Below are 27,520 nucleotides of genomic sequence, written 5' to 3' on the forward strand. Positions count from 1 at the left end.
GAAACAAACCTGGCGTGAAGGTGTGCTTGCGTAAGGTTGTCCGGGCACGTGCCTCGCCCTCTCTAACAGTATGCATCGGCTGCAAATTTGAAGCCGTAATTTGCTCGCATGAACTGAACTGAGTCTGAAAGAAAACAATGAGGATGCTTCGCCACACTGGTAACATTCTCTTTCTTCATCATTTTTCCATGTATTCTCTATTTCAATTCCGTTTCCGAAATTACTGTATCGGTGTAAATAAAATCGATAATATTGTTGATCGTCAATTATTCATCAATTATGTTAGAGAACAATCCAAATTAGGGTTTTCCGATCTCAGTCTCCCCCTTTCCATTTTCCGTCAGATGACCTCATTGCACCCCCTCCCTTCAATCATTGATTTCTGCCTACTCTTTACCGCCATGTCGAAATTGAAACGCCTTCAACCTTATTCAACCATAATCCCTCTCTCCAGGGAGCTTGAGTTATTCGGGGTTCGCCCAGATCAGCATTCATTGGGTATTCTTGCTAATTGTTATTGTCATTTGGGTCGTGTTGATTTCGGGTTTTCGCTTATGGGTAAATGTCTTAAGCTTGGGTTTCCCCCTAATTGTGTTACATTTAATACCTTAATCAATGGTTTTATCCTTTGTGATAAGCTGCCCCAAGCTAATGAATTATTGAATAAGATTATTAATCAGGGTTTTCAACCTAGCATTGTTACCTATGGTGCTTTGGTTAAAGGACTTTGTAGGATTGGCCGCAATGCCGGTGCTATTAAATTGCTTGAAAGGATGCAATCTGGTCCTTTGAAGCCTTGCTTGTTCATGTACACCATGATTATCGAGAGTCTTTGTAAGGACGGGTTGTTAAACAAGGCTTTGGACCTATTCTCTAATATGAAAAGTAAGGGTGTTAAACCTGATGTTGTTATTTATGCCTCGTTGATTCGAGGTCTCTACAAGTGTGGGTCTCAGAAAGAGGCTAAGCGTTTGTTGTGTGAGATATTAGAGAGCAACATTGCACCCAATGTTCAGACCTTTACCACGCTGGTTGACATGTTTTGTAAAGATGGAAGTGTTGATGAAGCACACGCCATTGTAGAGTACATGACTGAGTGGGGTAAGACTGCAGATATCGTCACTTACGGTGCATTACTTCAAGGATACTGTTTGCGTGGTCGGATGAAAGATGCCGAGAAGCTACTTGATCTCATTGCCCAAACTGGTTGTGAGGCTGATCTTATAATTTTGAACACTATGATTAAAGGATATTGCAAGACTAGAAACATTGATAAGGCCTTCGACTTATTCCAAGAGATGTTTCAGAAAGGGATGACACCTGATGTTGTTGCCTATACCACTCTTATTGATGGCTTTTGTAAAGCGAGGAAACTCCTGCCTGCACGTAAATTGTTCAAGGAAATGCAATCGCATGGTATTTCTCCTAATGTTGTCACCTATGCTTCATTGCTTAACGGCCTGTGCAAAAATGCTCTGCCTGATGAGGCAATGGCTTTACTTGAAGGTATGGAGGGTAATGGTGTTAAGCCTGATATTATCATTTACAATAACCTAATTGATAGCCTGTGTGAGGCTGGAAGGTTTAATGATGTATCGAATTTGTTATCTGATCTTTCGTTCAAGGGTTTGCAGCCTGATATTAAAACATTCAATATAATGATCAAAGTCTTCTGCAAGAAAAGGCTCATGAGTGAAGCAACTGAATTACTGACTGGAATGGAGGAAAAGGGATGCTTTCCAAATAGTCTAACCTATAATACAATTATTAGAGGATTTATTACCTCCAATGACTTATCAAGTGCATTATACTATCAAGATGTTATGGTTAACAAGGGCTTTGAAGCTGATGTTAATACATTATCTCTGTTCACTGGCTGCAAAAGTTCAGAATTGGCATGAATTTATGATGATTACAATTATTGGGAGTTTTGAATTTGGTGCTCAGATACCCTATACTGTAGGATTGTGCCTCAGGTATTTCTGTAGATGTTCTATGGTTGAGTTGTAGTTCTGTATCACTTTTATAAAACTTTGTATCACTGATTATTCACTGCATAATTCTTGTCTAATTGTATTCAGTTTGAAGCCTTCAGTCAAATGACTTTGCTGGCGATCAACCTTTTACACATGGTATTCTCTTTCCTCTGTCCTCTGTTTGTGTCCGAGCTCACACCATTCAACTGTCTTGTCGAACGATGAAAACTTTATACCCTGGAATTAATTTTATGCGTTCATACTTATATACTTTTGATACAGTAGTTTGAACTGAACTTCTTGTATGTTATACTCTTCTCTTTAAAGACATTTGGTTACAGTGGAAGATATTGTGAAAATTATAACCCGTCAATGGAATTGAAATCAGAATTTAGAGAACCCCCACCAAGCAATTCTACATATGGTCAAGATAAAAATATCCTAACTGCACTACTATAGCAGAAAAATTCAAATGATGCATGCTCACGACTCATGAGTCAGTCACCATGGCAAGTATAAGATGGCTTCTTGTCGATTGAGTTATCATCAATCAGTTAATTGTTAAAAAAGTAATGCATCGAGGAATGAGAACTCACATAAATTTATGATTTGTTTATAAATACGAACCGTTGAAGAAATTACTTCGTATGTTTTTCTGATGATCCTATCTGGTCAGTCACTAAACACAGAACTTTTGAAATGCAGTTTTGCCACATTTCCTGGTCCTTTCCTATTCTAGGTAGGAGAAGTGTTTGAAAGTGTTGAAATCCAGCATCCTGATGTAAATCACTCATGTTGCAACCTTCAATAGTGATTTTTTATGTGAATTTGGTTGAGGATATTATGAATCTCTCGATCCAAATGTCTGGTTGCTGAGCATCTTATTTCTATACCTTGCGTGGGAAAACAGTGCACTAAAGTTTGTATTACTAACAAAGTGGTACTTAGATACTTAAAATGTGAGCTATGACCAAAGTGTTTGATTCTGAAATTCTGGGAATATAAGTGTCAAAACGTCGAGGCTTTTCTTTAGTACCAATCAGCAACCCTTTCTGTTTACTCTTTCCTTAAAAAAAACAGGTCTTTAGGGGAATGATTTATTTATGAAAAGAACAGGTGTATTGCTGCTCAGCTTCCTAGGATTTTATTGTTAGCTTCACAGAAATAGATCCTTTTGTTGGTGCAAGTTTGTTTGATCCAAGAAGTCTTGACACTGCCATGATTCAGAAACTGATTACCTATTTTAATTTACCCTGATTATGCCTCTTCCTAGTTGATGGCATAGCACTTGGATCAAAGAAGGCTGATGCAGAATTGCAGACAGTGAGGAAATTTTCAATAGGAAACATTGATTGAATTGTTTATCAAGAAATTTCGAGAAGCTCTCTGCAGTAATGAAGGCTGATGCACACAACTTGAGCTTCTTATATGGTATGTAAATTTGGCTATGAATTGTGTCTCGTGATCCTTTAGGAGATGCGAAATTCAACTCACTTAGATCATGGATTTATGATTCATTGTGGTACTCAATATTGTTTTGGTTCGGAATTAGGTACATTACATATAGGATTCTTCGATTATCCAAGGAATATTAGGAGTGAAAGGCTCATCCTTAATACATCCCTTTTCCAGAAGTTGGCTAGGTAATCTGCTGCAACAAGCGGGAATTTTCTGATGGGAATCGTGAGAGGCAACTTTACTTGCACAAGCACATCTCCCTACCTGGAATTCATTGCAATTCAAAAGCACGAGATCATTATGAATATTTCTTTGTTTTGTTTTTGGCAAGAGATATTTCTTTGTTTTTTTTTGGCAAGAGATATTTCTTTGTTTTTTTTTGGCAAGAGATATTTCTTTGTTGAAGAGTTAATACGAAGTATTGGATTTCTATCATCATTATCATTATTATTACCCCATTGCCTCAAAGAGGCTCCCGCAAGAAGCGGGGTAAGGGTGGGTCGGACGTACGTAACCTTACCCCTGCAATTGCAGAGGTTGTTTCCAATTGACCCAAAAGCGATAACGGGACAACAATGGGACGACCATCTTCTACTTCATGGAAAGGAAGCGAAGAGGTATTAAGAGCCATTTTGATTTAGTCCATCACATCCCACAACCAAAAGAACAAATGAATCTTTGGCTCCATCCACTAGAGGAAAAAACCTCAAGTGCGGGCTCATTTTAAGGGGTTTAGTGCGGGCTTTTACATGTGCAGCACATGGCCTGCCCGCACTTGATGTTTCTCAAGTGCTGCCAAAATATTGGCAGCACTTGATGTTTCAAGTGCTGCCAATTTGGAAAATGACCCCGCACTTAACATATTTTGTGCTGCCAATTTTAGAATATGAGCCCGCACTTGATATATTTGGTGCTGCCAATTTTGAAAATGAGCCCGCACTTGATATATTTGGTGCTGCCAAATTTGAAAATGAGCCCGCACTTGACATATTTGGTGCTGCCAAATTTGAAAATGAGCCCGCACTTGACATAGAAATGGGCAGCACAAGCATAAAAATGAGCCGCATTTGGCCTATAAATGAGCCGCACTTGATCTAGATTTGTTGTATAACCGATTTTCCTGCTACATATTACAATTGGACCACGCCACTGATTAACCTCCATACATCATATAAAAAGCACCCAATTATATAGATAATTAAATTAAATAGTATATAATTGTAAATATAAAAGTCAATTACATTACAATCATATGAAAAACTAGCTAGCATCCATAATTTAAGATTCAGTACAAGAAAATATCAAAGACAATCACTGGTAATGAAGTTTGCCAACATTTCTCGAACTTCATCTATCTTCCTCAAAGGTGAAAGGCCGCTCCCTCGGATTATTGAATACCTTAAAAAAATCAACCATCAAAAAATATATATACACTTTAGTTATATTATAAATATTGAATTGTACAATAAACTAAGACTTAATTTGTTCATAATAAAGAAATAATGAACCGTATAATAATAAAATTGGTTAATTTCAGTCCCAACTTTCATCTAATGAACTTAAATAAATGTTTTAAAGTCCTTCCATGTTTAATAAACTTAGTTTTATGTTTCAAAGACTCATTCTCACCCCATTTTGGTGAAGTTATACACATTTAAGCCTTGTTAGTTCATTATCGGTCACGTTTTAACTAAAATGGCTAATTTCGGTCCTAACTTTCAACTAACGAACTTAAATGAGTATTTTAAAGTCCTTTCATGTTTAATACACTTAGCTTATGTTTCAAAGACTCATTCTCACCCATTTGGTGAAATTATGCACATTTAATTAGACTCATTTGATCATTATCGGCCACATTTTGACTAAAATGTCTTATTTCGGCCCCAACTTTCAACTAATGAACTTATATGAGTATTTTAAAGTTTTTCCATGTTTGATACACTTAGTTTTATGTTTCAAAGACTCATTCTCACCCATTTAGGTGAAGTTATGCACATTTAAGCCTCGTTAGTTCATTATCGGTCACATTTTGACTAAAATGGCTAATTTCGGTCCCAACTTTCATCTACTGAACTTAAATGAGTATTTTAAAGTCTTTCCATGTTTAATACACTTAGCTTATGTTTTAAAGACTCATTCTCACCATTTTGGTAAAATTATGCACATTTAAGCCTCGTTAGTTCATTATCGGTCACATTTTGATTAAAATGGCTAATTTCGGTCCCAACTTTCATCTAATGAATTTAAATGAGTATTTAAAAGTTTTTCCATGTTTAATACACTTATTTTTATGTTTCAAATACTCATACTCACCCATTTGGTGAAATTATGCACATTTAAGCCTCGTTAATTCATTATCGATCACGTTTTGACTAAAATGGCTAATTTCGGTCCTAACTTTCAACTCATGAACTTAAATGAGTATTTTAAAGTCTTTCCATGTTTAATACAATTAGTTTATGTTTCAAAGACTCATGCTCACCATTTTGGTGAAGTTATGCACATTTAAGCTTCGTTAGTTCATTATCGGTCACATTTTGACTAAAATGGCTAATTTTGGTCCTAACTTTCAACTAATGAACTTAAATAAGTATTTTAAAGTCTTTACATATTTTATACGCTTAGTTTTATATTTCAAATACTAATTCTCACCCACTTTGGTGAAGTTATGCACATTTAAGACTCATTTGATCATTATCGGCCACATTTTGACTAAAATGGCTAATTTCGGTCCCAATTTTCAACTAATGAACTTATATGAGTATTTTAAAGTTTTTCCATGTTTGATACACTTAGTTTTATGTTTCAAAGACTCATTCTCACCCATTTTGGTGAAATAATGCACATTTAAGCTTCGTTAATTCATTATCGGTCACATTTTGACTAAAATGACTAATTTCGGTCCCAACTTTCAACTAATGAACTTAAATAAGTATTTTAAAGTCTTTACATGTTTGATACACTTAGTTTTATATTTCAAATACTAATTCTCAACCATTTTGGTGAAGTTATTCACATTTAAGACTCATTTGATCATTATCGGCCACATTTTGACTAAAATGGCTAATTTCGGTCCCAACTTTCAACTAATGAACTTATATGAGTACTTTAAAGTTTTTCCATGTTTGATACACTTAGTTTTATGTTTCAAAGATTCATTCTCACCCAATTTTAGTGAAGTTATGCACATTTAAGTTTCGTTAGTTCATTATCGGTCACATTTTGACTAAAATGGCTAATTTCGGTCCCAAATTTCATCTAATGAACTTAAATGATTATTTTTAAGTTTTTCCATGTTTAATACACTTAGTTTCATGTTTCAAATACTCATTCTCACCCATTTGGTGAAGTTATGCACATTTAAGCGTCGTTAGTTCATTATCGGTCACGTTTTGACTAAAATGGCTAATTTCGGTCCTAACTTTCAACTAATGAACTTAAATGAGTATTTTAAAGTCTTTCCATGTTTAATACACTTAGTTTATGTTTCAATGACTCATTTTCCCCTTTTTGGTGAAGTTATACACATTTAAGCTTCGTTAGTTCATTATCGATCACATTTTAACTAAAATGGCTAATTTCGGTCCCAACTTTCAACTAATGAACTTAAATAAATATTTTAAAGTCCTTACATGTTTGATACACTTAGTTTTATATTTAAAATACTAATTCTCAACCATTTTGGTGAAGTTATGCACATTTAAGACTCATTTGATCATTATCGGCCAAATTTTGACTAAAATGGCTAATTTCGGTCCCAACTTTCAACTAATGATCTTATATGAGTATTTTAAAGTTTTTCCATGTTTGATACACTTAGTTTTATGTTTCAAAGACTCATTCTCACCCATTTTGGTGAAGTTATGCACATTTAAGCCTCGTTAGTTCATTATGGGTCACATTTGGACTAAAATGACTAATTTCGGTCCCAACTTTCATCTAATGAACTTAAATGAGTATTTTAAAATCTTTCCATGTTTAATACACTTAGTTTTATGTTTCAAAGACTCATTCTCAACCATTTGGTGAAGTTATGCATATTTAAGCCTCGTTAGTTCATTATCGGTCACGTTTTGACTAAAATGACTAATTTCGGTCCTAACTTTCAACTAATGAACTTAAATGAGTATTTTAAAGTCTTTCCATGTTTAATACACTTAGTTTACGTTTCAAAGACTCATTCTCACCATTTTGGTGAAGTTATGCACATTTAAGCTTCTTTAGTTCATTATCGGTCACGTTTTGACTAAAATGTCTAATTTCGGTCCCAACTTTCAACTAATGAACTTAAATGTGTATTTTAAAGTCTTTCCATGTTTAATACACTTAGTTTTATGTTTCAAAGACTCATTCTCACCATTTTGGTGAAGTTATGCAATTTTAAGTTTCGTTAGTTCATTATCGGTCACATTTTGACTAAAATGGCTAATTTCGATCCCAACTTTCAACTAATGGACTTAAATGAGTATTTTAAAGTCTTTCTATGTTTAACATACTTAGTTTTATGTTTCAGATACTCATTCTCACATACTTTGGTCAAATTATGCACATTTAATACTCGTTTGATCAAATTTTTTTTTACTCAAGTAGCTTAGTAATACTTGTGTCTACTAGGAGTACTAATGTGTCACTAGAAAACTGCAACACTTATAGGAAGAGTAATAGGACTAATTCGAGATAGTTTTATGAGTTGCAGAATGGCTTTTGAAGTGTTTTGTGTTTGGTATGTAGGTGGTACAGTTAGTCTGTGAGAGGAAGCTGTAGCTGTGTGGAGTGGGATCCTGGCATAAAAATTAATTCTTACAGACTCACTGCCAGCTGATTAGTGTACATCTTAATTTTAGCCATCTGATACTCTTCTCTTTTTCATTTGGAAATATTTTTAATTTGATGCTCAGATCTACCCTTTCAACTGGATTTTGAAATTTTGATCTCTTTAGTAGACACCTTTGGGATCTGGTTGCAATAAAAGATGTACTAACTGACCAACAAACTTAAGTTGAAGAGATAGAAATCTTAGAATATGTTGGGAACCCATGGTTTCTACTTATTATGAACTGTAATTTCTTCTCCTGACATATGCGACTGCATTCCCTACAATAATAGAGGAGGGAAGACAACAATCAGCAGTTGGTAATTCTAGATGTGAACTTGTGACGGAAAGTAGTGGTCGGGATACTCTCTGTTTCACAATGAAGTTAAATCTTCTTTGCTTAACACATCTATTCTAATATTTAATAGCAGGGAGGTTTAAGTGTCACGTGGCCTCCTCCTGATTTTACAGATTTATTTTTAATTTTTAATTTTTTTTAATTGGAAGCCTTGCGACAAAAAAAAAAAAAGAAGGCCAACCGACACCTTCTTCTTCAACTCTCCAACAACTCTCTCCTCCAACTTATACATCGTTCATCAATTCAATCACCGATTTCTTTTAAGCTTAAAACATCAATTTAATCATCCCGATCTGCAGTAAAACTATATCAAATCACAAAAAAAAATTCCAAAAAAATAAAGATCTGCTGTGATACATCTCCGTAATTTCCTTTCCTCTACCAACACTGCTCAACATCAACTATGGTTTTCTGTTGGAATCGTCTCCTTATATGTTCGATTTTCTATTTCAATGGTGATATTAATTCGGGTTTCGATTAACCCAATTATTTTTCTGGGTTCGATGTTCATAATTGTGAACAAATTCGTTCCAATTCATCTTCGATCACGAGCTTCACAAATTAATTAACTATGGTTTTTTGTTCGAATCATCTCCGTATATGTTCGATTCCTATTTCAATGGTGATATTAAATCGGGTTTCGATTGACCCAACTACTTTTCTGGGTTTCGCTGTTCATAATGGTGAACAAATTCGTTCCAATTCATCTTCACGAGCTTCACGGATTAATTCCAACAATCGAATTCATTTTGATGTGGCCGAGGTTAGAATCGATCATCAAAGTTACTTTTGATTTTTCATGGAGGATTGCTTTAATTCGACAGGCAGCTCTGTTTTACTTCAATGGTAGCTTCACAGGTAAATTCTCTCATACTAATTTTTTTAAAAAAAAATTAAGAGGAAACTGATATGTATTAAGTGGGTAAGATTCGTTATATTTTTCCTATTTTCTATCATTAAAAAAAAATAAAAAAAATTAAAACGGAATGTAGCGATTCAATTGGTAACCGCTTATCTGAACTTTCTCAAAAAAATAATCTTATATAAGGTTGAATGCTAGAAACCGAATACATAAGAAATAAGAAATTGGTCCCAATTGGTTTCAAAATGTAAGTTGCTTAATTGTATGATGTGCCCGACAATTTTACTCGATTGTATACCATTATTGGCAATCAAGTTAACATAATCTCTGTTTTTTCTTACACAGAAATGAATCATTGTAGTGTTTATCGTAGTCGACTTTCTACCTTTTTTAATTCTATTTCGGTAAGCATGTTAATCCTAAATGTTCTTTGACATGTTTATTGCACTTCATTTACTTTTCTGATTTTTGTTGTGTTTATGGGTTTAGATTCTATCTGGCTTTAGGCTTTTTGTGTGTGATCTGTATGGGTTAATGTAAATGTTTAGAGAAATCTATTATTAATTTTGGTTAAAGGTGTTGTATAGTCTGCACTTTAGAATCCCCTCTGCAATATGGGTCAAAGTTTTATTGTCCATGTTCTTCGAATAGTTTGAATGATTGATTTAACTTCACTTTTCTATTTTCTAAATGGTTATTTTGTTGTTCTCGAAATCCTTGATTAGAAATGTGTTATTTACGCCCAAGTAATCTAAACCTTATACTAAGTATTACTTGATAATTTAGATCCTTTGTCAGTTTATTTAAGAATTGATCAAGATGTTAATCCTAATTGGTTATTTATAAATTTATTATTATAGAAGTTCAATAATTTGTCAGTAAAGCAAATTCAGTAAGTTTGATTTTTAGATATCATAAGAATTATAGAATTAATGAAAGCAAAGTATGTGATTGTAAATCTGGAATTCATCTGTAATTCTCTGGATTTTGGCCCATTTATATTTCAGTTTTCCCTCTATTTCTTTTTGGCTATGGATTCTAATGAATATTTTACAGTGTCCTTTCACTTCCGTAGCCATTTCTCTGTTAAGCTTTTGGCTATGGGTATTTGATTCTGGCCTGTTGCACTTCGATTGTAAATATTTCTTGCATTCTATTATTTATCTTTCATTCATTGTTTTGTTTTTTGTTTGATTAAGATCTTCTGTTGGAGAAATTTGGAGCAGTCTTTTCATGGGTTAAATGATAAATTTTGACATGAATTTGATTTTCCCTTTATCATATTATATACTTCTTAAGTTGCATCATTCTATTACTGCTAAATTTTCATAATCTCTGTTTTTTCTTACACAGAAATGAATCGTTGTAGTGTACATCGCAGTGGAGTTTCTACCGTTTTTAATTCTATTTCGGTAAGCATGTTAATCTTACTTGGTTATTTTTTCAGTAAGTTTGATTTTGATATATCATTAAAATTAGAGAATTAATGAAAACATCCCTACCCGTCTAGAGTCACAGACATCCTTTCAATTTCTGAATATGATTTTCATATCAATATTTTAGGGAGAGGAGGCAGATCTCCTTGAGTTAAAAAAGTCAGTCATTTTCCAATTAGTGTCAAGTGTTCTAGGAAATTGTTGGGTTTTGTTGTCCTACAGTAATATTCAAATAAGTATGATTTCAATTATTCTATTGATGTGTTGTCATGGTATGATTGATATTCTTTAAGTGGTGTGATCATGTTAAACAAATTGTTATGTTAATTTACAGGTGTTCTGGTAATTTGGAAAAAATTGGACTTGATTTGAGTGGCAGTATTTTCAGGTTTCATTAAGATGTTTTTGATGGATTATCTGTCAGAATGTTTTTGTGTTAATGGTCTCTAATTTGGATAGAATTAAACGGTTAAATAAAACAGAAAGAAATCATGCATGTTATAAAACAGAAATAAATCATGCATGTTAACTATTGTCAAAAAGAAATGCAACATAGCCAATGACAGTAATAGATGGCTGAAAAAATCACTTCTGGAGTGCAGAGTAAATTTGTACAAATTTATTTAAAAAATCAGCAAGAATGATAAATAATTAGATATTAGAAAAACTGTACCGTAACATTCTCATCCTGGTCAATTTTATAGTGCATATCAGTGTTTACTTTTAGGACATGGTTGATCACTTGCTTAATGGGTTTATCCCATTCTCATGTTTTTCACAATTAGAATTATAAATTTCTGGAAATTTTAGTTTAAGGATGAAGGGTTTGACGAGTAGCAGTTTGTGAAGTTCTTAAGTGTGTTTCACAGGGGAAAGAATTTGTGCATCTTAACCTGCCTTTAATTCTTACCTATATGCTAAACCAGTTCCTTGATACTTGGAACCTTTGACAGTTAGAACTGCATTCATGACATAATGCACATACTAAGAACTTCACTAAGATCTCCAGTAAGTTTGAACACAACCTATAGATTTTAAATTACCTATTTTAATGAGTAGCAGAGACTAATGACAAAGGATAGTGAAAAAGAAGCTATGTATGACCTCTTTCATCCATAATCTTCGAATACCTCAGTAAATAGTAAATGCTTACACTGTAGGAAAACTGAAATGCATATACACACATGGTGTCATACATCAGACCTTATTAAATGCAACAGCACCAGATGCAACAATTCTCAAGATATTGTGGATAATTCAATGGTTAACATGAAGAGCAGAACAAAATTCGACCATTACTTACTCACAAACATTGTTGTCTAAGTAGTGCAACAGTGGCTACCACTAACTTCCATCCCTACTTCCTATCCTTAAGAAAAAAAATAACATATGAAATTCTCATCCTGGCCTTCTCTTTGGTGGAGTCCCGTTGCCATACTAACTCTAATAGCCATACTATCTCCATTAAACAGGGGGGTTATACCAATAAAGAGTATGCAATAGGTTTCCTAAAATAGAAATTAAAGGTAAATGATTGAGTATTGAAGGAAACGGAATGGTGTTTGCATACATTTATGTCATTTATGTAAAAATGGGACTAAATAGAGACCAAGCTTTGTTGTTGTAAACTAATTGGCACACAGGTGTGATCTGAATTGTTCTTTTGAGGTTTTTTTGATGATTTATTGATCTTCTGTGATTTATTTTTTTGACACGTGTTCTAGGCATTTGCAACAAGGTAGGAATTTATCTGGGTTGCAGGAATTACAAGTATCTTTTTAGGAATTGCAAATATAATCCATCAGGTAATATTTTGAATTGGATTTCTTAAATATAATCCATCAGGAAATATTTTGAATTGGATTTCTTATGGATTATTTGCCTTTTTAGATTAAAGAATGTGAGTATGGTAATGGTCTCTAATTTGGAAATGAAAGAAAAATGTCCTTTTTAGATTAAAGAATGTGATTATGGTAATGGTCTGTAATTTCGAAAGGAAATAAAAATGTTCATTAAAACAGATATAAATCAAACATTTAAAGCAGAAGAGTAAAATGAAAAGAAAATTCCAGATATGCAGATAAGGAGACAGTAAACAGAAACAGTTGGTTCCATTAAGATTAAAAAAACATAGACTATTAGAAGAGCTACATGTTGATACGCGTAACAACTACAACTGCATCTGCATCTGCAAACACTTCCTTAAAGTTCATTCCTAATATATTGTGAATTGATCAGAAGAGTTAAACTCGCAGTGGTTGGTAAATTAAGTGGGAAATTTATAGTTGTGCCTTTTGGTTTAACTAGAAATATGGGAGTTTCAAAGAAGAAAAGGGATGGAGGATTGTGGTGCTGTTATTTTTATTATGTTTTACAGTTATAAACTATAAAATTTAAAAACTTTGCGGTTAGGTAAAATGAAATAGAGTAGATTATACATTCGATTTAAGTAATAGGTTTGGAAAAAGTATATATTTGGTTTTGAGATAATTAAAACTTGAGTTTTTCTTTTTAAACTTATTGTTTACTTTGATAACATCAGTTCATAAATATTTATTTTTAATCCTTTTTTTAATAGATGGAGGAACACCCAATGAATCCTTACAGTCTAAGATGGTCATACGGACAGACCATGGTTGAATATTTAACAACACTAATAGAAACATGCAACTTTTGGGGAATAGTTATCATTGGAGGAAATAACAATTTCACCACCGGACCAAGAAGAGTTGATGTTGTATTGAAAACAGTTCCAGACCTAGAGCCTTGGATCCCGGCCGATTAAAGAAAAGTATAGCGACGTATTAACCAATGGCGGAGATATACACCCAACTAAATTCAAATATTATGGGATTTCTTACCTTGACGCTGATTTCATGGGAACATATCTAATAGAAAAATTGGCCGAATGGGAACAAAATCAAGACAACGAAATGGGAGAAGTAATCAACATTGAAGCATCTTAATGGAATAATATACAAATTGGAAGCTAAGATGTTTATAGATATATATGTATTTAGATATATAGCCTAGCTTAAGTTGTATATTTGTGAAGTAGTCCCACATTATTTTCTTCATGCAATTATTAAATATGCATATAGACAACCTAACATAGGTTGTATTTCTTTATTTACTGCTAATTTAATGTATAAAATAATTGTTATGTGTTTATGATAAAATATTGTTAATTCGGTCTATTTTTTACGAATTACATGAGTATTTTATATATGAATTACATGTGTATTTTATAATCTAATAATCACATTTGCATAATGTTTGTCACTCTTTTTGCGTTCTAATTATAATATAAGGTTTTTTACAAAGTTAAATGTCCTAAAAAAATCACAAATCTTAAAATAGCTGCAATATGATAAAAACATTGACGGATTATAGGCATAATAACTAATGAATCAACAATTCAAATATTCACAACTAAATTGTTTACTTAATCTTTCTTATTACTTTATTTGCCACATAATTCAATAACTTAAGGATGGACAAAGTAAACAAAGCAAAGCAAGCTCGGTTCTTAAGGAAGTGCATTATGAAACAAAGAAGGAATTAAAAAAGGAATCTTCAAAACCAATCTGAGTAACCAACAACTTCTCATTTAATAGAGAATATTGGTAAGAAAAAAATTAACATTCATTATCATGTTTTAATTAAATTCATAAATAATTTAAACAAACTTGTTCTAACAAAGAATTAAAAAATAATTAATAGGAAATGAGACAACATCACACATGAATATTGATTTTTTAATAACGTAAATAAACTTATAATCATACTATCTACTAACAAAACAAATAATTAATCAGTTTATATAAACTCCTTCTTTCTTAAGGAAAATACACTGAGGTGTGGAACTTTGGCAAACCAACGCATACGTGCAGCGATTGTGGAGCAATTATGTGGTTTGAGGAGCGTGCCAAAAAGGATTCAAACAACAGTCTAACAAAATTTTCAATCTGTTGTAGAAAGGGAAAAATTAAGTTACCTCTTTTACAAAACCCTCCAATATATCTACAACAACTCCTCCAAAGTGAAGGTCCACAACTCAAAAAGCTTAAAGAACAATCTAGGATGTTAAACTCCATATTTGCATTAACGTCAATGGGAGGAAAGGTATAGAATCAATCAAGGAAATTCACCATATGTGTTTAGATTGAATGGCCAAAATCACCACAAGATAGGATCATTACTACCACAAATCGGTGAACGACGAAGATTCACACAATTATACATTTATGATACGGAAAATGAAATTTCAAACAGAATTAACAGTTTGGGCAACAATGGACAACACTCAAATTTAAATCCAGATATTGTTGACGGTCTGTCAAAGATGTTTGACGAACACAATGAATTAACTAAGGCTTTCTGAATGGCAAGAGAGAGGTTTGAAGCAAATGATCTTCAACCAGTCCGCCTTAGATTGATTGGCACCAGACAAAAAGATGGTAGACAATATAACCTACCAACATCATCAGAAGTTGCTGCCCTAATTATTGGTAATGGTGACAATGAAAAAGGCCACCGTGATGTAATTGTGGAACACCGATCAGAAGGCCTAAAAAGAATATCAGAGTTGCACCCTAGCTTTATGGCCATGCAATACCCAATATTATTTCCATACGGTGAAGATGGATTCCGAACAAATATTCCTCATGCCGATCAAGAAACAACAACAAGGGCTAGGAAAATGGTAACGATTAGAGAATACTATGCATTTCGTTTCCAATAAAGACGTCGTGAGTCTATATCAAGATTTAAACTTGGAAGATTAAATCAACAATATTAAGTTGATGCATTTACATGCTTACAAGAGTCACGATTAGAATGGGTTAGGGGAAACCAAAAATCAATAAGAAAGGAAATGTTGCGAGGACTTGCAGATGTAGTTTCGCGTGGTGACACAACCCCTTCATCTATAGGACAACGCATAGTGTTACCTTCATCTTTCACAGGAAGTCCAAGATATATGTTGCAAAACTATCATGATGCACTAGCAATTTGTAAATGGGCTGGCCCGCCGGATATATTTGTCACGTTCACTTGCAACCCAAATTGGCAAGAGATCATTAAATTTTTGACAATAATTTCTGGTCAAAGGCCAGAAGATCGGCCTGATATTATAGCTCGAGTGTTTAAAATAAAACTTGAAGAGCTAATGGAAGACCTAAAAGATAGAGTCCATTTTGGAGAAGCCAAAGCAGGTAAAAGATAATAAAATACATTAACAATAACATTAATTCTATATTTACTTTAATAATCTATTAAATGCTATCTTACTTTTTACAGCAATATACACAATAGAGTTTCAAAAAAGAGGATTACCCCATGCACACATTTTATTGTTCTTGAATGAAGAAGATAAACCAAGGACATCCGAAGACATTGATAGAATAATCAGTGCAGAACTGCCAGATCCTGAAAAAAACCCAGATGCATTTAAAGCCGTGGTTCAACACATGATTCATGGTCCTTGTAGGGTGATAAACCAACGATCTTCATGCATGCAAGAAGGAAAGTGTACAAAGTACTACCCTGAAGAGTTCACAAATAAAACAAGTATTGGTGAAGATGGTTACCCAGTCTATAGAAGAATAGATAATGGGAGAACTGCTGTCAAGAATGGAAATGGAAATGTCATTGACAACTCTAACATTGTACCATACAATATTGATTTGCTCATGAAATATGATGCTCATATGAATGTGGAGTTATGCAACAAATATAACACTACAAAGTATCTCTTCAAGTACATGAACAAAGGTCCTGACGTGGTAGTTGCATCAGTTAAGCAAACAAACGTTGATGGGGTTCCGGTTCCTGAAAATGAAATAACTGTTGGTGAGATACAATCTTACCTCAAATGTAGATATGTATCGGCAGCTGAAGCATGTTGGAGAATATTTGGATTTGAAATCCAATATAAATATCCCCCCATAGAAAGGTTGAGTTATCATTTGGAAAATGAACAACCAATTGTGTTTGAAGATCATGAACATTTAGATGGTGTGTTGGAACGAGTAGGAGAAGCAAGAACTCCATTTACACAGTGGATGGAAATTAATAAAATTAGTGCTAAAGCACGTGAGCTTACTTACGATGAATTCCCAACAGAATGGGTTTGGTTACGTGACGAAAAAAGGTGGAAGCCACGGACATTAGGAACCAAAATTGGAAGGATCTATTATGCGCACCCGACCTCTAGGGAACAATACTACTTGAGAATGCTTCTCAACAAAGTAAGGATCCACCAGCTTTGCAAAAATTAGAACTGTGAACAATGTGGTATATTCCACATTCAAAGAAGCTTGCAATGCTTCGGGACTGTTAGAAGGAGATAATGAATGGCATGAAGCACTAATTGAAGTTGCAACTTGGGCAAATGCGATACAAATGAGGAATCTATTTGTCACACTATTGTTATTTTGTGAAGTCTCAAATCCAAAAGAGTTATGGGAAAGACATTGGAAAGAATTATCCGAAGACATTGTATTTAGGCAACAACAACAAAGGTGTACCACCCACAATTTGACCCTATCAGACAACCAAATCCAAACCTACACTTTGTGTGAGATAGAACAAGTCTTGAATAGAAGTCATCACTCCCTACGGGAATTCCCAACTATACCATTTCCGGATATGTCACTTCTACTAGATGAGACAAATAGGCTTATTATAGAAGAACAATTGTATGACACAGAGTATTTAGCAACAGAAGCTTCACAACTTGAAAGTGGTCTAAATCAGGAACAAAAAGAAGTATATGAGGCAATAGAAAAGCTGTTTACCAAAGAAATGGCGGATTATTCTTTGTCTATGGAAGTGGAGGAACTGGGAAAACATATTTGTGGCGTACACTAATTTCCAAATTGAGGTCACAAAACCATGTAGTCATAGCTGTAGCATCATCAGGAATAGCAGCTCTCTTGCTACCCTCCGGAAAAACAGCCCACTCAGGTTTCAGCATCCCGATAAACATACATGAGAAATCATGCTGCAGAATCAGCCAGGGATGTAGCCTAGCATTCTTGATACAGAATACTAAACTAATTATATGGGATGAAGCTCCTATGGTACATAGACACGCATTTGAGGCACTTGATCGCACATTTCGAGACATAATGCAAGGCATTAATCCTGCTGCCAAGGATCAGGTTTTTGGAGGGAAAACAGTAGTATTGGGTGGTGATTTCAGACAAATATTACCTGTTATCCCTAGAAAAGGAAGAGCTGAGATTGTTGATGGATCAATTAGCAAATCCAACACCTTATGGCCTCACTGTAAAGTATTCAAGCTGACCATGAACATGAGATTACAAGGCACTGCAGACCAGATTGGAAAACAAGAATTAGCTCAGTTTAGTCAATGGTTTTGGATGTTGGGGATGGAAAAATACATGCCATAGTAATGGAAGGGGAAGAAGAACAAAACTGGATAGAAATCCCAGATGATATCTTATTGAAAGACAATGGTGATAAAAAGAAGGCCATAATCCAAGAAATATATCCAGACCTCTTAAATAAGTATAGAGACCTAAATTACCTAACTGAAAGAGCAATACTTACCCCCAAAAATGAAGGAGTAGATGAAATCAATAATTATATACTGGGAATGATTCCCGGAGATGAACATATTTACAAAAGTGCTGATAGAATTTGCCCATTCACAAACACAAGTACAAATGATGAAGTTCTTTATCCAACAGAATTCCTCAATACTTTGCAATTCCCAGGAATACCAAATCAAGAAATACGATTGAAGGTGGGTTGTCCTATTATTCTGACACGTAACATTAGTCAAAGTGAAGGACTATGTAATGGAACAAGGCTGATTGTGAGCAGGTTAGACACAAGAGTGATTCAAGGTAAGGTAGTAACAGGTACAAATGTAGGTAAACAGGTGGCCATTCCCAGGGTTGAAGTGTCACCAACTGATAGTACGCTGCCTTTCACTTTAAAACGCAGACAATTCCCGGTCAAAGTGTGTTTTGCAATGACAATAAACAAAAGTCAAGGCCAGACATTTAAATGTGTTGGAGTTTACTTGCCAGAGCCTGTTTTTAGCCATGGCCAACTATATGTTGCAGTTTCAAGAGTCACAAGTCGAGGTGATCTCAAAATTTGTATAGGCAGAGATGGGAATACGGAACAAGAAAGCAAAATCACAAAAAATGTAGTATATAGGGAAATATTTGAAACTTTGTAATATCAAAAAACATAAAAATATTATAAAATACTAACAAAAAACACAAAAAAATAACTCCAGGTTTGTGATTGTTTCTGTTAATTATATTTTATTATTTCCTTTAATGAAAGCATGTGTTTTTCAATTAAATGTATTTTTCCATTACTATATGAATCTATTGACATATGTTAATAATGCAGGGGTACACAAGATGGAACCTACAAAATACTATGTTTCTGATCTGGATGCATCAAGGAAAAAATGGAAGATAACAGCTCGACTTACTCGCCTATGGGAAGTACGATACGATGCTAAGAATGTTGAACCAGATACTCTCGATATGATACTCCTTGATGAGCAGGTAAGTAGACTTTATCTTTAAAAAACTATCATTTTTCCAAAACTAAATTTGGTTCAAAAAAATACACACCTCTGTAAATATAACACTTGATAGGTTCAAAACTAACACTAACAGGTAATGCAAACTAAATGGTTGTGACATAATAGAAAGAATAACTAATTGTAATTAGAAAGTGTAAACAGTTTTAAACTGAAAATCCATATCCATAATTAATATTGCAAACGAAGGTTGATCAAAATGTCAGAAATGATAAAAACAGGTAGTGAAAAAAAAATAGGAACACAAACTTCCATAGCCGCTTAATGAACTAAAATTCCAACAGAATAACATCAAGTTATTCAAATTCCATGGACACAAGAATTTTGGCATGAACAAATAGTACATTCAGAAAGAACAAAGGGGTGTTCTTTGTTGTTGCCCTTTTCGATTGTTGTTTTTGTCCAATATTTTCTTTGTTATAGTTTATGTGAGATGCATAGCAATTAGTGGTAATTCAGTTCAGATAAAAGCAAACTTTGGGTCATATTTGATGAAGTGAAGTCACTTTTCTTCTTATTTACATCTATGATCATCATAAATGAATTTCCGGTCTTATTGTTCTATATGAACTAGGTGCAGAAACATAATAATTTAATCACTGATTGGGGCTTCCTATCCTCCTGGATCAATAGAGTAGGAGTAATTCATCGCTTATGACTTTCCAATAATTATTGTTCCCATTTATTGAAAGATCCATAATTACAGACATTGCTCTGTAGTCAAATATGAGTTTTATCAGCATGTGGCTCATGTTAATTGTTTCATTTACAGGAAATTTGTTTTTTCTTTGATCTGGACTTTTCTTCTGCCATTTTGATACACCATTTGAGGTTCATGGGTTTGACTTACTTGATTAAATCTCAGCATTTAAAAGAATATGTTAGCAGTAGTGGAGAAAAAGCCAAGAAACAAAACAGTAATGTGCCTGCCTATTGGTCAGAAACTTAGCAGGGATAATTTTAGTCTGTGAAGCTGGCTTTTTTATTGTAAAATATACGGCCCACTTAACCTTTTAAACTGGATGAACACACCCAAATCACTGCATAGTTGATCTAAATTACTTAAAATATGAAAACCTTGATTTCTAAGCCTGATACATTGAAAATCATTATAAGGACTACTCAACTCACTCTATCTTATATTTGAGTTCAAAATAAATTAGCAAATGACATGTTTTTGGGGAATTGTTCTTTTAAATTAACTTCCTTTCTCAATTTGTAGGACAACCATATCCAAGCAGCTGTGCCTAAAAATCTAATTACTCATTTCAAGGACAGGCTACATGAAGGGAGAATTTTTACTTTCAAACATTTCAATGTTACAAAAACTAAGCGCAAATTAAAGCCTGTTTCAAATGAATACATGATATGGTTCACTTCATTCACTTATATAACACCGGAAGAGGAGAACATTGCTCAAATCGCAATACACAAGTTTCAAATTAAACCTTTGGAGCACTTGCAAGAGCGAAGCGGTAGAAATGACATACTTACAGGTGATTTTAGAAAATAGGAAATCTGATTAAATGAAATATATCATATAATTGACTAACTCTAAACATGTGCAGATGTTATTGGACTTCTGACCGGTGTAGAGAATACGGTGACGGATGGAGAAGGAAATGTACGAAAGAAATTGTACATTCAAGATCAAAGGTCAGAATATAAAATATAACGTGTAAAATAATAGTTCTTTCAATTATCACATTAACATTTACATTAATACCTATTCATATAGGAAACAACAAGTCACAGTCACTCTTTGGAACGAAGTAGCAAATTCATTCATACAGGAAAACATGTTGCTGACTGGAATTGAAGCAAACATATTGGTTATAACAGGAACCCGTGTCACTCAATACTTAGGTAAAAATTATTTGTAATAATCTGTCATGATATCCTTCTGTCATTATGAAACAAGTCAACAGAGATGAAATGTGTAATACAATACAGGCTTTTAAAAAATAAAATGGACAGACGATGAGTGCATATGATTTAATGAGTTGCAAAATGGAATTATAAATTAAGTTAATTAAGTCTGCTAGGTGTTGCCGTAGACACTCTGTTTGTGAAATTTTTGTAATTTCCCTTCAAACTTTTTCCAAGTGTTTACAATTAGAATAATATTTTCTTTAAACTTCTTCATACATTCAGTCCATTCATACTTAACATGAATACATATGATGGTAATTTAGTCTCATATTCATATGGTTAGCAGCTTGGTACAACATTGGACTTAGTAACTGGTGTTTTACAAACTAATTTGCAAAATTGGCACATTATAATGTTTATTTGATTATACACAATCGTTTATGAAAGCAACTTCTGAAATATAAGACATTAACAGGAACAAATACATAAGTCCTTGATGAATATGTAACTATGTAACTATGTTAACAGTTTTTAACGATATAAAATATATAAATGGTAACTAATACAAATAACTTTTTCGTACAGGAAATTACCAGTTGGGATCTTCAAGTGGAACAAAAATTTACAGGAACTTGAATATTGCAGAAGTCGAGGAATTCAAAAAGGCGTAAGAAAAATTAATACATATAAAGTGTGGCAAAGTTGTTAAACCATATAATAATAATTTCTTAATTACAGTGTAGGTGAATTTATTCCTGAAGTTACACAATTTTAAATTCCACAACCAGAAAGCAAAATGGAAATAATGAGCAAAAATCGCAAAACCATAGAAGAACTACAACAGCTTTATTTGGAACAAGAAGATAACCAGGTAATATTGAATTTCTTCAGTTTTACAATCTCATTCTATATATATATATATATATATATATATATATATATAAAACATAAAGTGCACATGACCATAAAGCACTTTATGTAAACCATAAATAAGACATGTACTGTTATTTTGCACTAAAAAAACTATATTTGTTACATAGGATATACCAATGACATACACTTGCAAGGCACAAATCGAAATGCTTGATGTGAGAGATTTTGGATGGAAATATGAGTCATGTCGAGTTTGCAAGACAAAGCTTGATGAAGACCATATGTGCAAAAAGTGTGGAGTCATAGATGAATTCCCAACTCAAAGGTATATAAAACAAAGACACGCAATACAAGATTTTCTTCTTTTTCCAAATAAGTCGGAAAATTTATAAATACAATTTGTTATTGTAGGTATCGAATAGTGATAACAGTCAAAGAAGGAGATGCGTATATGAGGATCGGTATGTTTGATAAAACTGTGGAAAAAATTGTACAAATGCCAATATCAGCAATGATCAAAATAAGCACACAGGTAAATTATCCAAATAATTCGTTAATACTAAATCGTTATAACTAAATCATCAATCGGCGACTAACAAAGGATCACCGCAATTTGTAGCAATATGGAGATGAAAAAGTTCATGAAAGATTTGAAAATTGCATTGGAAACTCATTTGTTTTTAAAGTACAAGTAAACAAAAGAGGATTCACACAAGAGCTCACTGCTATAAAGGTATTCACCCTAGATGAAGAGAAGGAAGATAACCAAACTCAGTCCACAGACCTTACACAAACCTTGGTGAGTTGACGTCATTGTTATACAATTTAAATTATGCTTGCTATAACTTTTTTAATTAAATATGTATGTCCAGGTGCAAATGGCAACAAACAAGCGGAGCGCAACTGAAATAGAAGCCTCTACATCAATATCAACACACCAAGGACTTAAAAAGATTAAACAAGAAAAGTAAGTAACCATAACAAAATACAAAATTAAAATAATATATGTATGAAATGGAAAACTAATACCACTTTTTTGCAGATTAAAGGGAAAAGAATAAGGTTCCTGGGTGTGGAATGGAGGACATCAACAACACAAGAATAAAATGTTTTCGTGTCTTATATTAGGTGTTGTAAAAACATTGGACATATTGCTTCTTAGATAGTAAATATTATGTTTGATATTATCTATTAATTTGGTAGAACTTCAAAAAAAAATGTAATTCTAAAACTTATTTAGCTATTGTATAAAGGATTTACCTTTCATGTAAGTATTAGACAAAATAAAGACTCCTGTAAGTTATATAATTTATTATGCAATAAAATAAAAAGATTAAAAAACACCCTGTCTTTGAATAAGTGTTAGGAAAAAATTAGTGTCACATTTAGCAATTAAAAGGTATACATAATTTTCTTTGTTGCTCAAACTGCAAATCAATAGGACGTTCCGTGCATCGCACGGGCTTGAAACTAGTTAGTCTTAGTTCTTAACTATAGTGGACTTAGTTTATGGAAGTGGCGTAGCTTTTCTTCAGGTAGTATAAATATATGATGATCAATAACATCAATTCTTTCCCATTTCAAATTAGGGGATGTGATTTTTGTTTAACTATAAATTCCTGTAATTGATTAATTTTGTTTTAACATTTAATCGGAACCTAGCACGAATAAATACTATCATGAGATACTAACCTCAGCAGATTATCTAGCAGTAATACTAATTACATACAGTCTCACAGCAGTACCCAAATTTCACACTGCAAACCTTGAACACTACCTAAACTAAGCACCTTATCAGTGCTCTAAGTAGTAACCACTATCTAGTAGCATATATAGAGCTTGTTGCACCATTTTTTAATACAAAGTACATTAAAAAAAAATTATTCAAAATTAATGTAACTACAATTTAATTTCTAATGTAGTCATCTATTAAAACAAATAGACCTTTTTGTCTCTCCAGCATGGCAACATTTATAAAATGACTTCAACCCAAAAACAAATATCTATGTTTTGGATGCTTTATTTAAGCAGAACACCTTCATTAGTAGCAGCCTGTTTAGAATAATATAAAGATAGAAGAATTTATCTCCATCATATTATTTCATACTAAAAGCTTCCAGTAACGAAAATCGAATGGAGTACAAAACAGGGGAGGAGGGAAGAACCTCTTTCTAGTAGAAGCAACATTTCTCTACAACTATATCAACGTTAGATGTATTTCATAGTTAAACAAAACTCATTAGGCTGTGAACTAACCAAGCTTAAGGTAAACATTACTAATGCTACTAATACATTGATCATCGACATATCAAAATGATCCTTAAGGCCTGAGATTAATCCTGAACTCCTGATTGTTTATTTCCTGAAAACAAAGCCTAGAAGAAAAAAAAATAACACATAGCACCCTCTAACAGTCTTAGCCCTCCACCATAGCACTCATACTTGCTAGTGAATGGTGATTGTTATTTTGTAATCTCTCATAAATTATGCTCCAAGCTCAAACCTTACAAAAACTCGACCATTTTGGAGCCTAAAAACATCCAATCTATTGCAGAACAAATGCAAAATCCCCACAAGAAATCTACCAACCAACACCGCAAAGTAGCACAATGACATTCTTTTGGCTTTCTGCTAAATCACCACCTGAACAAACCCTTTATTGTTCAATGTGTAATTTAGTAAACAACAGCCAGCACAGTGAGCATTACAAAGCAAAAAAAGCATGACTAAATCGTGGTATGCTAATCAAATAATTTGGAAAAACACCAAAACAAGCACAACAGGATATATTTAACAATTTGAAACCTATCCTATCAGAAAAATCAAAACATACTGTATAAAACGAATCTCGCAACACCAAAAACCCAGAATATATTTAACATTTTGGAAAATTGCAAATAAAATCAACAGAAAAATCGATTGTAGATAATTACCGAGAATTGCAGCACCAGAGAAGGGGAGTTGGTCGGCAGAGGCGGCGGCGACGACTATGGATACAACACCAATTACAAGAGACGCTGCGGTAACGGAACAACAGTGGCGGTAACAGCAGTGGCGACGCGACAGGAAGAGGAAGAGATCGGTGGTGACGGAACAGTTGCGGCGGCGCGGCTTGTCGTGGTGTGTGATGTGAATTTTGAGTTTCGGGCCTTGTTAGAAACCAAAGAAAAAGAGAACTACGGAAGGGGAAGGAGGAGAAGCTGGAGAATGAAAAAAAAGAGCTTAGGTTTAATGGCAGAGATCCAGAAAAGGGGAAGGAGGAGAAGAGGGAAAATTAAATTTTTTTAGAAATATTTTGTGCGGCTCCTTTCTGAAATGAGCCCGCACCTGACTTTGAAGCCCGCACTTGAACTTAAGTGCTGCCAATTTTCTTATTGAGCCCGCACTTAAACTTAAGTGCTGCCAATTTTCTTATTGAGCCCGCACTTGTGAAAATGTATTTTTTTTGTGCTCTCAAGTGCTGCCAATTTATTAAATGAGCCGCATTTGAAGAGAAGCACATGACGATTTTTCCTCTAGTGATCGGAAATGGACAAGAAGTATTGGATTTCTAATCTTTAAAAAATATATTTTCAGTTGATTCACTATTGTATTTAGTGATATTGATACGGAGATAGATTAGGAAATACATAGTTTCCTAATATCTGTTGAATACGTTTTTTTTTGAATGTATCTGTTGAATACGTTGGATGTAGAATGGTAGTGTTAAAGTCCTAGTATTACGTTAGAATAGGAGTCAGTGTTTGGGTAGGAGTCAGTATTTGTGTAGGAGTTTGCTTCCTATAAAAGATTACGTTGATGATAATAATATTCAAGCTTGATGGGCCTAGGTTAAGGTTCTTTTTTTTTTTTTTTTCTTTTCCCGCAAATTAAATTAAGACGAATTACGTGAGATTGAGAAAATAAGCAAGTTTGGGAGTTAAACCCTCCTATTGCCGTGAGATATGGCAAAGGGGTATGATGAGAAAACCCCACTAAAGGCAGAAGAACTTGTCAAAACACAACCGAAGATCTAGCGAAGGTCCGGGAAATTTCATCGCACCAATTAAATTATGTGGCATCAACATTGCAATGATGGGAGGTAGTGGGAGTGGGAGTGGCAGCGGCAGTAACTCAACAAACAAAAATAGCAGAGAGTAATGCAGGTGGCATGCAGATGGTCTCGTGGGAGTGTCTAGTACACAAGTGTAACAAATTCTGGATATACTAACATCAAAATCCAAGGCAAACCTGCAGTGTACGACAAATACTATACTTTGGATTGTTGATACAGGAGCATCAAATCATGTCACCTACGATCTGTCGATTTTAAAGAATGTGCAGACAGTACCGGATTGTCCCGTTGGACTCCCGGACGGCCAATTCACGAATGCGAATCAAATCGGTTTGATGGAACTAGAAGGGGGATTGGTGCTTAATAATGTGTTGTTTGTGCCTAGATTAAATTGCAATTTAATTTCTGTAACGCAACTAAATGATGAATCAAATTGTTCTGCTCAATATACTGACATAATATGTGTTATACAGGACCGATCAACGAGGAAGATAATTGACTTGGGTGAACGAGCATATGTAGTTTGTTTTTTCCGTGGTATTTCATCGGTCTAAGTGCGTGCAATTGAGACTGATTGTGTAGTAGATTTATGGCATCAACGCATGGGACATCCGTCCGAAAAGATTTTGAGACTTCTTCCTCCAGTACGAATTGCGGTTCGAACAAGTAATAAAGTATGTGATATCTGTTCTCGTGCAAAACATACTAGAAGTAGTTTTCCTGTTAGTGAAAATAAAGCTAGTAGAATGTTTGAACTAGTCCATTTGGATTTGTGGGGGCCCTACACAACTCGTTCATCTTGTGGAGCTAAGTATTTTTTAACTATCTTTGATGATTTATCTAGATGTGTATGGATTTATTTGCTTCGTAATAAAACCGAGGTTGAGGATATGTTTATGAATTTTGTTGCAATGAGTAAACGTCAATTTAATCAAGAAATTAAAATAATACAAAGTGATAATGAGACGGAGTTTAATTGTAATACCCCGAATTTTTAAAGCTTGATTAATTATGCTAAATTATTTTTATTTAGCTTAAAACCGTTTTAAATCTTAATTTCAAACTTTATTTTAATTAACGAAGTTTTATTGCGATTAAGTTTTTAATATCGTTACACGATTTATTTATTTTTCAGATTTTATAATTTAATTTTTACGAGCTTAAACTACCTTTTTAAATCTTGTTTATTTCGAATTTTTGATAATTTCGGAACGTTTTTATT

At 33.6% G+C, this 27,520-nt stretch overlaps 2 protein-coding genes and 1 long non-coding RNA gene across 14 annotated transcripts; 2 read left to right on the forward strand and 1 right to left on the reverse strand.

Moving 5' to 3' along the window:
* Positions 1–3,869, forward strand: LOC110793504 (putative pentatricopeptide repeat-containing protein At1g12700, mitochondrial). Of its 2 annotated transcripts, none has more exons than XM_021998388.2 (4): positions 1–1,976; positions 2,082–2,132; positions 3,250–3,407; positions 3,529–3,869. In XM_021998388.2, exon 1 carries the CDS (start codon positions 138–140, stop codon positions 1,899–1,901), a length of 1,764 nt encoding a protein of 587 aa, XP_021854080.1. In that variant the 5' UTR covers positions 1–137; the 3' UTR covers positions 1,902–1,976; positions 2,082–2,132; positions 3,250–3,407; positions 3,529–3,869. The 2 variants fall into 2 exon arrangements, with proteins under 2 accessions (XP_021854080.1, XP_056690316.1); XM_056834338.1 differs by having other exon boundaries at positions 3,609–3,869.
* A 4,054-nt stretch (positions 3,870–7,923) lies between these two features.
* Positions 7,924–23,431, forward strand: LOC110793503 (uncharacterized). Of its 8 annotated transcripts, XM_021998382.2 has the most exons (11): positions 8,182–9,714; positions 9,813–9,871; positions 10,821–10,879; positions 12,628–12,708; positions 19,301–19,461; positions 20,722–20,995; positions 21,068–21,155; positions 21,238–21,365; positions 21,957–22,038; positions 22,110–22,242; positions 22,412–22,639. In XM_021998382.2, the coding sequence occupies exons 5-10, from the start codon at positions 19,312–19,314 to the stop codon at positions 22,144–22,146; spliced, it is 759 nt and encodes a 252-aa protein (XP_021854074.2). In that variant the 5' UTR covers positions 8,182–9,714; positions 9,813–9,871; positions 10,821–10,879; positions 12,628–12,708; positions 19,301–19,311; the 3' UTR covers positions 22,147–22,242; positions 22,412–22,639. The 8 variants fall into 8 exon arrangements, with proteins under 8 accessions (XP_056690328.1, XP_056690319.1, XP_056690323.1 ...); XM_056834355.1 differs by lacking the exon at positions 12,628–12,708 and having other exon boundaries at positions 8,172–9,714; XM_021998385.2 differs by lacking the exon at positions 12,628–12,708 and having other exon boundaries at positions 8,172–9,463.
* On the reverse strand, positions 16,121–27,172 carry LOC130465559 (uncharacterized). 4 transcript variants are annotated; one of them, XR_008925670.1, is made up of 3 exons: positions 25,178–25,957; positions 17,704–18,238; positions 16,121–16,333 (listed from the first exon to the last, which is right to left on the reverse strand). It is a non-coding gene; the product is annotated as an uncharacterized lncRNA (long non-coding RNA). The 4 variants fall into 4 exon arrangements; XR_008925668.1 differs by having other exon boundaries at positions 16,121–16,450; XR_008925669.1 differs by lacking the exon at positions 16,121–16,333 and adding an exon at positions 16,597–16,735.
* Positions 27,173–27,520: the final 348 nt, after the last annotated feature.

This window comes from Spinacia oleracea, chromosome 1 (assembly GCF_020520425.1).
Source record: "Spinacia oleracea cultivar Varoflay chromosome 1, BTI_SOV_V1, whole genome shotgun sequence".
NCBI classification, from domain to species: Eukaryota; Viridiplantae; Streptophyta; class Magnoliopsida; order Caryophyllales; family Amaranthaceae; genus Spinacia; species Spinacia oleracea.